We start from the raw sequence: 16,720 nt of genomic DNA on the forward strand, positions 1-16,720 counted from the left end.
AGACTATGAATACTTCCATGTGAACCCATAATTGCTTTAGTTTGGTTTATTATGATGCTACAGTTTCCCACTTTGCTCTTCCCGAGGACAAGGGGAAAAAAGGTATCATCATAATACGCAACATAGGAATTTAATTAACAGCATATGAAAATGTACTAGCGTGCTATATTTGATGCACTAGCAATTTCAGTAGGTTAGTAATATAACATTAGTACACCCAAAGATATGGAGCAATACCGTTAGCTAAAGCTACTATTCTGATGCTCTTGGTTAAACAAAATACTTTGGTTAACCTCTCAGTATACTATGTATTTGAATACATTTTTCAGAGAGCTTCTATTTACTTCTGTGTAAAAGGGCTTATCAAGGTAATTTAAAAATGATGAAGTGGTATAGTGGGGTAATGTGCAGAGAAAAGACTGAGAACTTCTGAGATTAAAGTTATAAATTTACAATAAAAATCATTTTACAGTCTTGGTCTAGCATGGTAATTTACAAGCAAAAATATAGACATTTTTTGATGTGCAGTATGTCATTTGCAAGATATGATTAAATGCACTATATAATGGATCACATAAAACTCATAAAACCATCCAACAAGAACAGGTTCAACAAGCTGTTGTTGGTCCTTAAACATAAAAAAAAAACACAGATTAAAAAAATGGAGAATTAGAACTCGTTTTTATAGCTTCCAACACATGATCATCAATTGTTATTCTTTTTGTCACACTATACGCTGACATTTGGCACATTGAAGTTAACTGTCTTCTTCGCCTCCTTCTTCTTCTTTCCCCTTGCTCCCTTTATGGGACTTCTATCGTTCTCTGGTCAGTTTGTTGGTTGGTTGTCTGTACAGGACAAAGCTCCATTTTAGGATCCATCACAATAGGTGGAGGCATGCTGAGACACAGCACTTGAGCACTGAACTCCTCCATCTCCTTCTGCTCCAGCTGTCTCCTCCGGCTAAGCACGTAGAACTCCACTGCACGGTAAGTGGGGGACTTGATGTGCATGGTGAGCACCATACAGTCTGCACAGGATGTATAAAACAAAGTTCCAGTGAGGTTGACATTTCTCGCCGTCATGGTTAAGACGTGGCCTTCCAAAGTAAAGTCAAGGAGTTCATACTGGCATCTGCCAGCAACTCGTTCAGCTGTGATGTACGAGGAGTTGCGGATATCAACAACTACACTGGCTCTTCTTCTGGCAATGGAATCAAATTTCAGACTGACAGCGACTAAAGACCACCTTCCTGTCACATTGTGAATATCAAACTGTTCCAAAGGCTTGACCAACTTTTCACAGGCCACAGGAGCTGAACGGCTCACAGACACCAAACAGAGAAGTGTGAGAAGTATCGCAAACATGATGTCCGTCGCACCGTGGGGTCTCACTGAAAATGTGTCTGGTAAAGAGGTTTTCCTTCTAGTTCAATTCTTTCACATTCTCAGTTTTTTAGTGCTGGAAATTCCAGGATGGGTGAAAGGATTGTGTGTTGTTTACACCACGTTTGGTAAACTCAACATTCAGTCTAATGCAATATTTGAGTAACAAATGGTCAATGACCTCAAGTTGTATGCACTCTTCATTTTATCAGTTGTGATAAATCTGTTTTAAATTGAGAAGAAATGGAAAAATATTAAAACCTCACTTTTGCTTTATTTAGCAGAGACGTTTGAAAGCTTTTGGGTTGGTTTAAGTACCTTTGCCAGCGTGGCTGCTTTAAGCGTAAAATTCATCATCTGCTCTCCCCATAGAGAGAAAATCTTAAATATGAAAATCTAGTAATAATGTTAACACGATACAGGCTGTTCCAATATATTGTGTGCAAGTTTTTTAATTGTTCAGGTTTCAGGCTATTAAATCATAAATGAGAAGTTCTTTCTCAGATGCTCCCCTACATATTACCAAATCTAACACTGAGCTCTTGAGATGAGAAGACAACTTGTGGTTTGCACCAAGTAACTGAACAACTTTGCTTTTTAAGGCATTCTTAACCAGAGTTAAGCCAAGTAATAACACCGGTTGGGCAATATCTCATTAAGTCTCGTTAAGTCTGTTATTGAAAGGAAAGAGTGATGGCGATGGAGGAATATCTGCCTGTTTTGCAATGCTATGCACAACAGCAGTGACTAGCACTGTTACCTCCCGGCAGGAATTTCCTGGGTTTGAATGCTGCAGTTGGCTGGCTCATGTCTGTCTGGAGGTCATATGTTCTCCGTGTGCCTAAGTGGGCTCTCTGAGGCACTCTGTCTTCTTTCTGAAGTCCAGACATGTGCATATTAGCTCAACCAATAATTCCAAATTGGCTGTAGGTGGAAATTTATTGTCTGTCTCTCTTTGTTAGCTCTGCAACAGACTAGTAACCTGTCCTAGGTGTGACATGGATGTGTGGGCCGGACCAGTGAAACTTTGCCTTCTGCCAGTGTGAGGACTTTAAACTGCACATTTAATCACTGAAATATCTCTGTATAAAATGACCATACATGATAAAGAAATGCTACAATAATAAATGAAAGAAATCTTAAATTGAAAGAAATAAGCGTGTAGGTCAGTAGACTTAATCTTGGTGTTGAAAGAAAGGGTTGGCTATAATAGCAAATTTGTAAATATGTAATTTATAGCTTGGACAAATATATCCATGCACAGCCAATCTGCACAGTGATGTTTCAACCTAGTTTAGAGAGGTACAGGATCCCCATGCAATAACTTTTTGAAATGTCTTTGTTGTCAGATGGAGCAGAGATTCTGGGAGCTCTCAGCTCAGCAGGACTTCTTTTCAGTTCGAGGACATGCTGCAGTCCTTTCTCCAAAGACTCCAGCTTTAGTCTGGTCAATAAGAAGACCCTGCTGTTATCCATGGGACTATCCCAAGACCTGGGAGAAGCACATGCAGTGAGACATGTTGAAGGGAACACCAGCTACTGCCAAAAGGTGATGACTAGTTCCCTTATTTCTTTCATAATAAAAAGCTTCATGTGCATACATTTGGAAGACTGGTCCAGTGTGCACTCATGATTCACCTTTCAATGCTTTAACTTATCTTTTTCTAAGCAGTATGTCCAAAATAAAAACCAATAAATACAATCTAAAAGTAAACTGCATGTAGTAATACATGCAAAGTTAAGTTTTGTGTCGTGGGATTTCTCAATCTGAATCTTAAATTCTGTTTCCTAGTGGTGTCTATATAACTAGGTAAAAAACCATGAACAGAGAAAAAATGTAATACAGCCGTTTTTGCATTTCTTTTGCATGAAGCATGGATGATGTTTTGGGATAAATCCAGTATTTGAAGAACAAACACTCTGAATGCAGACCAAGTTATGTTAAGAAGAGTATTGCAAATGACAGTTTAATCATTAAATCATTTCAAAAAAAAAAAAAAAATTATACACGCTTTCTGTATACAGTATGTACATTTGTAACAGAGTCATCTCAGGAATTCCAGGCCTTCCATGTTAAGAATTTTTTTAAAAAAAAACCCATATGTATCATACTTTTAGGTAATATTTTTTTAACTATCAATGGAGCACACTGTTTATAAATGACACAATTTAACCAAATAGTCAGTTGGTTAAACCTGTTTAGGCTACTGTAGTGGGATTAAAAACATTTATTAAAAAGCCTAAAGCGATAACAGTCCAGCTTCAAGTCAGTAAAACAGAATATCTCCAGAAATTTATGAACCTTTCCATAACATTGCAATTTTCCAGTTACAACTCAGATTTTTAAAACTACAAAATGACTTCAGCAAATAATGTAAAATACATGAAATCATTTTTGTTCTCTCAAGAGAATTTTATCAAACTCAAAACAGTGTGGCCCAAAAAAAACCTGTGGTTTTTCTTTTTAAAACTGTAGTTCCACTTTAAAACTAGTTCAGTCCATGTGATTCCTCTCCTCATGTTGGAGCGAGCACACTTCCTGTTGCAGCATCAAAGCTTGAGACTGGGGATGAGGAAATTTCAAGAGGAATACTAGGAATGTTGGCAGTGGACAGTGGAGGAAAGGGAAGCAGCTTCCAGGCATTCTTATTAAAAAAAATGGATGGATGCACAAAACAAAGAGATGAGGGAAGTAATTGTTATGAACTGAGCAGCCAATGCACAGGCTGAAGGATACTGGCAGAGTGAAGAGGTTGAGAGTAAATGCATGTACACAGAGGGCATTTACATGACAGAGCAGCAGTCGCATTTTTTGGGCTTGGTTGACTCTCCTTGGCTAGCTGCGTTTGGGCTCGGTGCCCCAGCATTGGCTGGGCTGTCAGCGCCTGCTGGCTCTACCATGGTGCTGGGGGCTTTGGCGTTCAACAGAAGGGGTTCCTGTTCCCCAGACCCTGCCTCTGTTCTTTGGTTTTCTTGGGCATCAGCCAGAGGCACCTCCTGGAACTGATCAGTAAGACAGGTAGCCTCTTGTGCTTTTGATGCTGCCTCAGTTTCCTCTGGTACTGCTGCTGATTCTTCAGCTTGAACCTGTAGATTGGGACTAAGATTAGAAGGTTGTGCCTCAGTATAGACAGGCAACAAAGCCACCACAGTGCTCTCTGGAGGACTGATTAGGGACTGCGACTGCACACAGGCTGGATCTTTCAATTCGTTGTCCTGGCCCTCAGTTTTTACATCTCTATCTTCATCTTCACCTGGATTTGCCTTTATGCTATCATCTATGTCTCCCAATGGCTCACTCTCTGGCTCTGTAAAAGTTTCTGTTTGTACATCCTCCTCTGCAGCCTCCCCTCCCTCTTTGCTGGCTTCTGCTTCTGGATTTGGCAGAAGGATCTGGTCTGACTGCACGGACTCCTGTTGATCTGCCTGCGGCACAACCTCTCCAGAAACATCATCCCCATCATCTGTGATGAAGATGCATTCTGCTCTCATCACCAGAGTCCCTTCTTCTTCCTCCTCTTCTTTAACATTGGTATTTGGAACCTTGACTGGATCTTCCTCAGAAACATCCAAATTCTTTCCCATCTCCACACTAACATTACTGGTTGGCCCATTAGTGAGTGACTGATTATTTTCATCTGAAGCACTAACTTCAGTGTTTTCCACACCATTGGTTACAATGACTCCATTTTCATCCAGTAGTGCTTCTTGGTATACCTCCGTATCACTTTCACTTTTTTCTGAAGAAACCAACAAATACATATCAATAAAGGTCAACAAAATTCGTTAAAAAATGTTCTTCATTCATCAGTATTGAACTGAACCTTTTACATTGATTATAAACATTCATAATGGCTGGTGTAGAAGCAGCTTTTCAATACAGTTAGAGGTTGCTTTTTACATCATTAGCTCAGTGCAGCCAATTCATGTGCAACATTTAACCAAACGGTTTTCTATCCATGAATGATCCATTAGATGGAAAAATTATTGACCTGCTCCATGAAGTGCATACTAATGAAGAGAGGTATCCATTTGAATGAAGCAGAACATATTGACCATTTCAACATCAGCTAAAAATACATTAAAAAAGAAAAATAATAATAATATAGATATATTTTTTAGCTGATGTTGAAATAGTGTATATATCAAATAGTAAAAAAATAAATATATGCTAAACCTTTTAGGCTCGGCCATGAGGTAAAGAAGTACTAGCTTTATAAAGAGTTGGAGACACGAGAATGGAAAAAGGACTGGACTTAAACTAGATACGTATGCCAACTAATGTTTTTGAAGCCATTTAAATTCTGCAGTCTGGACAAGAAAGTTTTAGGCACTGGATGATTTCAATATAAATGGATGGGTTGATTACATTTCACCAACTCTTTTGTCTACTTTAACAGCTTGAGTAGCATCCCAACGGACATGTCCATGAACCTGCTGAACTATAAAAATGCAAGTTATGCACTTAGGTTTCTATTAGCATATATTTAAATTCAAACCCTTATCCAACATGTGTAATTATTCATAACAGAATATATGATCTTCCAGTACAGCATAGGTACGCGTGTGCCACTCTGTCCTTTATAATGCAAATTTCTATCAGTGTATACAACTCATATAGACAAGCACATCTGCAGGGAATTACGTGGTCTTTGAGGTGAGATAAACAGGGTCAGCACAAGCTGGTGATTAGATAAGAATTAACAAGAGGAAGGACAGAGAAAGGATAAGATTTTATCAGGCTCAGGATGATGACGGAGATTTTAATAAAAGCCTGGATGTTTCTGGATGATATTCTGTTGAGGTGAATGTCCTATGCCCACCTGATCCAGTTGAATTGTTTTCTCCATTCTGTGCAACATCACTGACCACTTCTAAGGACAAAATAATTAGTTATTAATAGACATGTAATGTGTAACTTGAGCATGCTGAACATGATGGAGCAATAATTAACCAGAATTTACAGTATAAGGTGTAGTGCATCAGTTATTACACCTGTGCTTTGGATAAGCTGTCATGTCCTGACTAAATAACGTTATTCTTTTCTATAGGATGGCATCCATTCACAATCCATTGCAAGTAAAGAAAGAGAAGCTGGAAGAAGTCCCAGAATTAAAGAAATGAAATCTAACCAGTATGGACTGATGCAATTAAGTAAAAGCAGAATTAGTAGCGCAGCTGTTGACTGATAGTTGGTAGGTGCCAGAAAAGTGTGCACGCACACATTAAAAGGTTTTGGACAGAATACCATGTGAGTGTTAAGTGAAGCAGGCAGATGGATGACAGCAATACCTCACTCTACATTTATACATACAAATTCTTTATGAATTTAAACTATTTTTCAGGGTTGATTTACTGAATTTATCACTTTCTTTGATTAAAAAGACAATGAAAAGCAAAGCACCACATTTTTACATTTCTTAATTCCCAAAGAGATGTTCATCTACTTACCATCTCCAGCATGTAACATTTTTACCTGTTGGGTAAAAAGGAACAGGGGACAAATGAAATGTATTGTACTCAAATGGTGACATTGTGAAGTGTTGACTTTATAAAGTTTGCTAATTTCTACCCAACACTATAATCAGTTAAGACAAGTGCAGTTTAAACTGATCTAAACTGACTAAACTTCCCCCTTCAAATGGGTGAGATCTGATGAGATTGAGACAGATGATCCGCTATGGCAACCACTAAAGGGAGCAGCCAAAAAAAGATGATGCACATTTTAAGTGTACTTAAAGTCAATGCTCTGTCATAAAATACAAACATTAAAAAAGCAACAACCACAATAGCATGAAAGAAAGAAATGAAGCTTTATTTCTGAACAGACTGTGGCTGTAGCCAGCAGCTGCCTGCTGGCGTCACCTCTGCTAATTCGAGTCACTGACTCTCTCAACCGTTATTGTGATGTTGATGCCCTTTGGGGCATTTCTAATGCAATTACCTAATTGCAGACCATCCAAGAAGCTCATTCTCCACTTTTAGTGACTGAAATTTTGGCATTTTAGCCTAAAACTTCGCTCTACAGTTTTTTTTAAAGGTCACCACATATTATTTTCTGTGGTGTGTGAATGTGCTTGCAGAATGATTGCAGTGTTAATGGCATTTATTCACATACTGACTAACTTATCTACTTGTTGCTGTGGCTTGAGCTTTCACCCCTGCTGTGTTAGTCAGCACCACTCAATCAGTGTAAAGCTAGCACAGCACCGCTGTCTGTTCAGATGTTTTTGGCCAACGTAATCATGCTGATGTAACATGGATGGAGAGACTAGCTGATGATTTGCACTGAGATAATGATTTTATGTTTGCTGGATGAGTCATTAATAAGCTACGTCCCAGTCCTCCTCCTTTAGATTTAGCGTTCGACACAATTTATTTTGCCAGCTCCCTATAAACAAGCTGCTGCTGCAGCTGATGAGCAAAATTTATGTGGTTTTGCTGTAACCGGTGAAAGTTGACCCCATCTAAAGTACTTAACCACATCAAACACGCAAGAAGTGAAGAAAAATGTGAATTTGGTTTATCAGATGTACTGTACCTTTCACTCACTCCCAGTCTGGCCCACTAAAATCAAAGCCTTATTGGCTGAGCTTGTTTAAAACATTTAATTTTCACAGAAGATAAGGTCAAGCATTCAAAGGTTCCTCTATCACAGCCAGCATGGCTAATAGGCTGTAAAACCTATTAAAAGTGGAATCTTCTGTTTACGTCTCCTACTGATTTTAGTTGAGCTCCAAAAGCCAAGGTTAAGATATACAAGTATGACAAACTTTACTAAAAGACCCTGGAGCAGGCAGTAAACGAGGACAGACAACTTTTGTCCGACTATAAAGGCCTTCGGACGTGAAGTACACATACACGGCCTTGGCTTGAGCTAAAACAATAATTCAAGAGAGGATCTAATGCCGTATTGTTTACATAACGGGGTTGCTTGCATTTATAAAGTTCCTGCTTTTGAACAAGAGGTGCTACATCAAAGGTACATTAAGAGTGGAATGCATTATGCATGGCAAAAAGCCACAGACAGAGGTTGTGGGAAATTTTCTGCTTAATGGAAGATGATGGAGCAAGCTTGTTCAACACATATACCAACCCCTTTTGTGTCCACATAGTGACTGGGTGAGTGGGTGAGTGTGAGTGTGTGTGAGCACACAACTACCGCACCGTTTCACCATCCTCTGTCCTTTGCTCCAGCTTTTCTTGCTCGTCTGCCAACTGCTTATTCTCTGACTGCGACCTGAGATGGACACAAACGTACAAAGAAAGAACAAACACAATCAAACCTATGATAACAACATCCTCATACTGGGTAAGGTCTAAAAGAACTTGGGTAAATATTACATTACCCTAACTGAATAATAGTAGGCATCACTACTACAAGCACTTTCCCCCAAAATTTTAGTTTACATTTCCTCAAAGGCCATGTACAACATGTGCTGGAAAACTTATAGGAAAGTGATACAAAGCTGTGGACCTTTGGAATAATTAGAGTGGGATCTTTGTAATTTTCAGAGCTTTGACAACTTTGTGCACTACAGTTCAGAAAAATCTCTTCGTGTGTGGCTCCTTCTCTGCGTGAGTTCAGTACTGGCAGGATTAAAATTCAGTTTTGCCAAAGAATACATTATGTACAACAAAAGCAAAAAAAGAGAAGAAAACTATTAGAAGACTGAAACAGAAGAGGGTATTCTGCAATATACATGAAGTTTCAACTATGCAAAAACAACTGAATTGTGACACTTCTCTCATTCTCTGCTTTGCTAACTGTCTCAGACAAACACAAAATGTCTTCCTTGTCTTCTAGCACTAACACACAGATGCACACACACAAAATCCCACAAACTGTGGATATACTTTTCAATGTGCTCTTCCATATGCTGGGCCTGGGCACTCGATGGAGGTGAGTGAAGGCTCTCAGCGTCCAGAGAGGTTGGGGATAAGGGAGCTCCTTCCATTAACCACTGCTCTCTCAGCGACTTCCTCTACAGGAACAAAGAAGGGGTGAAGGAGATGAAGGGGGAAAAACAGTGAACCAACTTTCATTAGTATTGTAGTTCATTAATGTAATTATATTACTGATGGGTTTAGAGGGTAATAATATGGAGAAATAGACTGCAAATATTTTATATATATCCTGATTATATCTCAGATCATTTTCAGTCATATGTTTAAGCAGCACTGCAAATCAATAGATAAACTAGCTTATTAGCAGCACTGGAGGCCTGCCAACATTCAGTTTTTTCATGTTTTCTCCTGTATTTTAAGACTCCCAGCATTATCATTGTGTGTCTAATGATATTCACTTTGCCAAACCATCCATGAAACACAGTCTACACCACAGACATAATAAAAGAGGGACGTGGCTCCAAGACTTATCGTTGCATAGAGGTTTATGGGAAAACAGTCCTCTGCCCCCTCGGTCTTTGACCTCAGTAAACACTTTCCTGATGACTTTACTGGACTCAAACACTGTTACAGGTCACATTAAATGGAACATTATTCATTTTATAAATTATAGTAATTTTAAGACTCAGACAGGAGGATTATAAAGGGTACTGCTGATTAGTTAACAATATGTCACTCACAAGTGGTTAGCCAGTAAACATGCAGCTTCGTATCCATCGTGTCTAATTTCAAAATCCCACAATAAAGTGGTCAGGTTTCGTAACAGGACAAACCAGCAGCTGAAATCATGGTGACTACATCCTTTAAAAAAAAAACAGACCGTCTATTGTCTAGGCACACAATCAACACACTGTATATAATTTCAACTCTTCTGCCACCTTAAGATACCAACACAAGACCTGACACAAGAGGTGTGCGCACAACTAATAACTCTGTAGGAAGATCTTTTAGATGCTTCACAACTTTTACTTCGAAGGTATGGTAATAAAATGATGAAAACAAATAAATGTGACTTGGGACATATGTTTGAATCAGTGAAGTTGAAAAGCTTTCTAATATTGTACTACTGGATTTAGCATGATTTTTAAAGAAAACATGGTATCCAAACAGTCAAATTATTGACAGGTTTGAAAAGCTCTGTGATATTTTATTTTTGCATTTGTTGAGTATTTCATTTGGTGGATTGGCCAGAAACCAAGAGACTTTTTTTTTTGCTACTTGTTAGCACAGGGGAACAGAGCTGTATGAATTTATATTTATCTTCTGTCTTTTATTTTTTTATTATTCTGATTTATTATGTTTTGTATACATATAGATATGAAATATTAAATAAAAATATTCTTACTAATGTGATTATATTATACTACAGCAGTCCACATATAAGTTTAACAGCACAGTCAGAAAGTTTAACAAATGACAGTTAGCACACCGCTACTAGCCTATTTAGCACGAGGCTAACCTGGGCTAGTAGAAATTAATAGACTACAAGAATATTAATAAAACAGCTTCAGAAAATGAAATACCTACAGATAGTGGTTCAGCAAGGTTAGATAAGTTATATCTGGAACGTAGTGAAAGCAATAGAGTTAAGCTAGCTTACTGTTAGGTTACTCTTACTGTGCTGTTAGGTTATGGAACCGAGTTAGCATATTGCTAGTAGTGGTTGCTACCAGCAACAGACGTTTAACTGAAACTCAAGGCCTCTGAACTAACTGCAGGTGGCAGTATAATAAAACAGGAAAACAGTGCAGTAATATTTCATTAACACTTGCGCTAATATATTTAATGCAGTTTGGGGACATTTAAAATTTAATCTTGTTTTACTACAAAAACTAACATTTGATAATGTTATGATAATAGACAGATTTTGTTGACATGTACTGTATATTCTGAAATTGGCAAAAGTCAATATTACCATATTATAAAGGAAATCCCAGTTGGCCAAGAAAATTGCAACTTGTGAATCTCTGCTTAACATGTCTCTAGGCACCTGCTTGTGCAGTTAATCGAAGCATTACATCAAATAACCTTAATTTAAAAGCACATATCTGATAAAAACTGCTCAAACCTTACCTCGAAATAAAGCATGGCATATAGAAGGCATAGATTTCTATTGAGTGTCATGTCTCTCTATTAAAATGTCTGGTCAAATCAATTCCAGCTGACACCGGGTGAGCTCTATCACAGTCCTCAATGTGATATAAATCTTGTAAAAGTGATATCTCTCACTCTGTAATACGAGGCGATGTCTGCAATCTTCTCAGAAACCGCTCTGTTCCAGATTATTGGCCCATGTGTTCATAATCTGGCCACCGTTGGCCAGTAGTTTCCTACTCAAAAGTAAACGTCACAATACCATCTCTGTGTTTTCTCCTGCTGTGCAGGACAAGCCTAACTCTGTTCCCCTCCCTGTGCCTTTGGCTAGCTAGGCAGGCCCCTCTAAACTTCTCTGCAGGTCAGGAACTGCATATAAGCTGCTACTCCCACTTATCAAATCCTTGCATCTAACCAGAGGTTAGAGTCAATGTCAAAGCTAATGAATGTGCTAAAAGCTGTAACGATAATAACTCCTGCGAGACGGCAATACAATCATGTAAGATTAATCGCTGAAGCCTCTTGCACATAGACTTTTGATCTCAAAAACGCACATTTGGAGCACTCTGCACAAATTCACAGGCACACACAATATTCTGCTACAGGATTTATACTGGCACACACATGCATACCTGCATGCACACAAACACTTTCTGCACAAATTTCACAAAATTTGAGGAATGTGCCCCAGGGCAGCATAACACAGTGGAGTAGGAAGTTGGAACACCAGTGTGGAAATGATGTGAAAACAATAGAGCAGCTCTGTAACTATGTGAGTGTGTAAACACACACATAAAAACTGATTTCAACAAAGGAAGGCTTGCCGCTAACCTTGTGAGAGAGTGACAGGGCGAGGAAATGTGCAAGTCTGTACTTACAGCTCATCCGTGTGTCTATGTGTGAGATACTGAATGTGAAAAGGAAATAAATTTGGAGGCAATCTGCTTGTTAACAAGCTGGAATGAGCTGGAATGAGCCTACGGAGGATTTTAGCTGAGTGAAATTAAGGCTGTGTCTCTCTGTGTGAGTAAGTGTGTAAATGAATGAGACAGGTTAGCTCATCCTGAATACGTGTGTGTCAGACCTTGAACTGCCGTAGTCTGAGCTTCTCATCCTCCTTCTCTCTTCTGGATCTGTCCTGCTCTTCCTGCAACCGACGCTTCTCCTACAAAAAAGAAGTGGAGGAATGCGAAATATGGCAAGGAAAGAGAATAAATATGGACATACTTAGAGAGTTTAGTAGAAATGAAGAGAGGCAGCAGGAAGATGAGTTGGAAGAGTAAATAACACATCAGAAATAAAGAAAGGTGAGAAGCAGCCATGAAGAAGAAGTTAATGGAGAGGAGAAGTGAAATGAGGACACCTATCTAACCACCCATCATGTCATAGGACACTGTCACTGTGAACATTAGGTGTACTCTATTTTACATAACGCTCAAAGCAGCTGTTGCCTGGCAAACTGGTGTTGTTTTCGTGGGACCGGGGACAGACTGGCTCAGCACGCAGCACACTCATTAAAATATTTAAGAGTTAAGGACAGCTCTAAGAGCACGGTCTCTTCACCCTCTTTTTTTCCGTGTATGCAGACAAATATATGTGTGTGTGTGTGTGTGTGTGTGTGTGTGTGTGTGTGTGTGTGTGTGTGGACTCACAGCGATGGCCTCAATGCGCTGTTTGTATTTCTCAGCCTCATCCATCTCGGCACCTGGGACAAAAACAAGACGGGATAGGAGCAAAGGTTAAAGATCAGAGGTTAAACAAATATGAGGCGAGTCAGCTGGATGCATTTATGCTCAAAATGTACCATATTCACTGAATTGAGAGAATGAGCTTCAGCACTTATTTTGGATGAATGCTCTGGATTCCTATTATGTGTTTCCTTTTGTTGAGATGTCCATGTTATGCAGTTTTTGACGAGGTTTTTGTGTTCTTGCAAAAAATGTCTCTTGCCTGAAGCAGTATTTCATAAACTTTTTTCAAACTTTTCTCAATAATGTTCCTCCTTTGAATTGTCTTCTCTAAGGGAAGTAAGCCCGAGCAGCTCAAAGCATTTTCTAGTAAAAAAAAAGAAGACATCTGCATAATATGTGTCATTGAACATAAAAAAAGACTTAAAATACTACTCATTAGCTGTTTAAATCCATCACTAAGTTAGTGATAAACAGTATTTTCATGACTTTATTTTTGCTGTGTTGTAGCATTGTTTTTCTTCCTCTGTCTGGTTTAGAAACTGGCTAATGACAGTTACAAAGTGCATCGGAAACAGAAATACTGAACATAAAAATGTGGCTTGTCAAACATTTTTATATCAACAGTTTTGTTTAAAAAACATGCATAACTGATAGGTTTTAAATTAACATAAAAATCATAAGAACCCTCAGCTCTATTTAGACTAACACTAGGGGTTCTAGTACCCCCAGTTGAGAAACACTGGTTTGAAGAGTGTATAAAGATGAGAATCAAACAACATTTCTGCATTGGTCCCCAACTCTCGGAGTGCAGTTGAGTCTCTACATCAGAGGACAGCGGCAGCTAATGAGCGGTATCAAAAATCAAAGGCAGGAATTTAGCCTTTGCTATTTGTGAAGTATGCAGCTGGACTAGCATTACTATGTATCCTCATTATCGGACCCAATATGACTCACGATCATCCGCCCAAAATGTCTTTCCAGTACCCCCATTAAGCTTTTTGTTTTTGTCATGACGCAGCCTCAGGCATCTGCAAGAAGATAAGCACAGACAATATTTGTTTTCCCTTGCAGCTGACACTCTGTGGGATAATATTTGAGTTACCCCAAACTAGGAGCAGAGCCACACATAGCAACCAGCTCACGGCAACTCAGTCATTACCGACTTCCTGCCATCACAAGCCATAACTCTCCATATTTTGCTCTCCACAGAGTGAAACTCTTAAAATAAAATTTAAAAATAAAGTTAACTTCCTAGGAGAAAAACAACACGTATTTCTGACCCGCATGTAATTCAGCACTGACTAGGTTCCATAAAAATATAGGAAACATAATTAAAACAGTTATTGGAAATTGACGTTTTTGGGGGTTTTTACCCCACACAATGACAGCAACATTTTGCTTGTCACCGTCAATCCTGTGTGGTATGCTAGGAGTGCTGTCCTACACCAGTAAACATTTAGCCACCAGGGTAACTGAGATGTCACACTGGGACAGATCTGACTAATGCAGGGAGCCGTTTCTATACCAAATGCCACGCTGTCACAACTACTGCTGCTAAGCGGCACTTTGAAGCGCAAAATATGTGCTTACCAATGCACAACATGCACTCGCAAAACACTTTCCAGATGCATAACCTGTAAAACCTCATAAAGATGGCAATAAGCACACCAACAGGAAGGTTACATTTCAGAGATGATGCCAGATTTGAGACTAAAATAAAACTTTATCCTGGCACATCAAATTCAATAAAATTAAAGAAGCTGCCAGAATAAGCCTTGACACATCAACTCTTGGACACATTGCTTGTTTTTCCCCAAAATGCCCTCCCCATCCTGATACACGCACATTGCAAATCAGGTCTCTTTTCTTTCTTCCCAGAAGGCAACCTAGCACTTTAGCTTATGTTGCTCCTAAAATATGGTAGATCTTTCAGGGCTTATCATAGCAAGAAACTTTCTCTTACCAACACCTGAAGGATTCCTTTTGGCACCCTCCAGGAGTGGGGAAGGTAGTGGTGGTGGAGGGGGAGCGGGAGCGGGACTCAAATAAAATATATGAAAATGTGCATGCACTTTGTATGGAGAGGGGAAACAGAGAAAGATGGAAAAAAGGAGGAAAGAGAAAAATTTTGATGAGGACACAACCTCCAGCATGGCTCTCATTATTCTGCCGTTCTCTAAAATGTGCACAAAGTAAAAACATCAGCAGAAAGACATGGGAAAGTATATACATATGCTATATATACAGAGACAACATAGAATGCAGCCTTCAAGAGCAAAAGAGCAAAAGAGGTAGAAAGAGACAAAATCTTATTGTGCCAGGGTTTTGAATGACTGAAGGTGCAGTGACAGCTTACAGTATAACCCTCCGTGGGGAGCGGCGGCTTGTGTCTCATCAGGGCTCCAGGAGAGCGCCTAGAATAGCAGCCAGAGATAAACAAGCAAACACAAACAAGAGCTTTGATGAGGAGGTATTGAGGAGCTCCCCGTAGACACACAGACTTCGATAATTAGACATGATACAAGAGGGTAGAGAAGGGAAGGCTGACAAAGTCAAAAAGTTAAGAGACTAGGAAAGTCAAGCTGGCTGAAGCTACAGAAACGGAAAAGATGTAAGGGGACGGAGGTGACATGTGCAAATGTAGCAACTGCTTAGGGATTGTGATTTCTTATTGTCACTGCGACTTATTGTCAATGTGACTGACCTGTAACACAAAGAGCCAGAGAGAAAACAAAGGATTTAGAAGAACAGATCCCGATTGTCATCAAACTCAGGTCAGTGGGTTTGCAGCTAAACCAAAGAATAAATTTGTAATCTGGAATTTTAAAAGCCTGGAAGTGGCGCAAAGAAAAACATCCAACATCTGGAGAACTGATTTCCATGCCCTCTGGTGAGGAGGATTTCAAAACCAATCAGTCAAGCTAAGTCAATTTTGTTAATACAGCTCCAAATCAAATCCACTGACACTGTCTAACTGTAGAACCTTAAAGCAAATGCGCTACAAGCATATTTTAAAAGGATAAAAAACAGCACGATGTGCATGATGGGAAGATGTGTAGGCCATATTAGAATAGATAGAAATGGTAAAACAAAAACAAAAATCTGATTTGTGGGGACAGCAGTCTAAGCAGAAACAACCTGACTTCCTCCTCCCTTGCCATCTCTTCCAGGAGGACACCAAAGGTTTTTCCAAGCAGGCTGAGAGGCATAATCTCTCCAGCAAGTCCTGGGTCTGCCCCTGGGCCTCCTCCTGGTAGGAAATGCCTGAAGCATCTCACGCAGGAGGTGGCCAGGAATCATCCTAGTCAGATGCTTGAACCTCCACATGGGGGATATTGGCTTGAACCCCTCTTGAATGACCAAGCTCTTCACCATGTCTCTAAGGGACACCCTGCCACCTTTGGGAGGAAACTCATTTCTGCCACTTGTATCTATTATCTCAATCTTTCAGTCTCACCCAGAGCTCATGGCCATAGGTGAATGTAGGGACATAGATCGACCAGTAAATCAACAGCTTCACTTCACCACAGCTACAACGTCCACATCACTGCTAACACCAAACCAATTTTCAGTCTCCAGTTCCACTCTCTACTCACTTATGACCAAGACCCAAGATACTGATACTCCTCCACTTGGTAGAGC

The 16,720-nt window shown here is 39.5% G+C and overlaps 1 protein-coding gene across 9 annotated transcripts in view; it reads right to left on the minus strand.

Annotated features, from left to right (window-relative positions):
* Positions 1-3,475: 3,475 nt before the first annotated feature.
* palm3 (paralemmin 3) overlaps positions 3,476-16,720 on the minus strand; it is a 31,102-nt gene continuing 17,857 nt past the window's right edge. For 4 of the 9 annotated variants that reach the window (XM_082536986.1, XM_082536985.1, XM_082536984.1 and 1 more), the window contains 7 exons: positions 13,040-13,092; positions 12,472-12,552; positions 9,243-9,370; positions 8,553-8,625; positions 6,837-6,861; positions 6,209-6,259; positions 3,476-5,125 (listed from right to left, as the gene is read on the minus strand). In XM_082536986.1, the coding sequence (XP_082393112.1) occupies positions 4,170-5,125; positions 6,209-6,259; positions 6,837-6,861; positions 8,553-8,625; positions 9,243-9,370; positions 12,472-12,552; positions 13,040-13,084 (1,359 nt within the window). In that variant the 5' untranslated portion in view covers positions 13,085-13,092 and the 3' untranslated portion in view covers positions 3,476-4,169. Of the gene's footprint in view, positions 5,126-6,208; positions 6,260-6,836; positions 6,862-8,552; positions 8,626-9,242; positions 9,371-10,816; positions 10,967-12,471; positions 12,553-13,039; positions 13,093-15,041; positions 15,150-15,434; positions 15,493-16,720 lie in introns of those variants that run through there. The other 5 variants (XM_082536987.1, XM_082536988.1, XM_082536990.1 and 2 more) reach the window with 5 other exon arrangements.

The sequence above is a fragment of the Aulonocara stuartgranti genome (assembly GCF_965226115.1).
Source record: "Aulonocara stuartgranti genome assembly, chromosome: 6".
NCBI classification, from domain to species: domain Eukaryota; kingdom Metazoa; phylum Chordata; class Actinopteri; order Cichliformes; family Cichlidae; genus Aulonocara; species Aulonocara stuartgranti.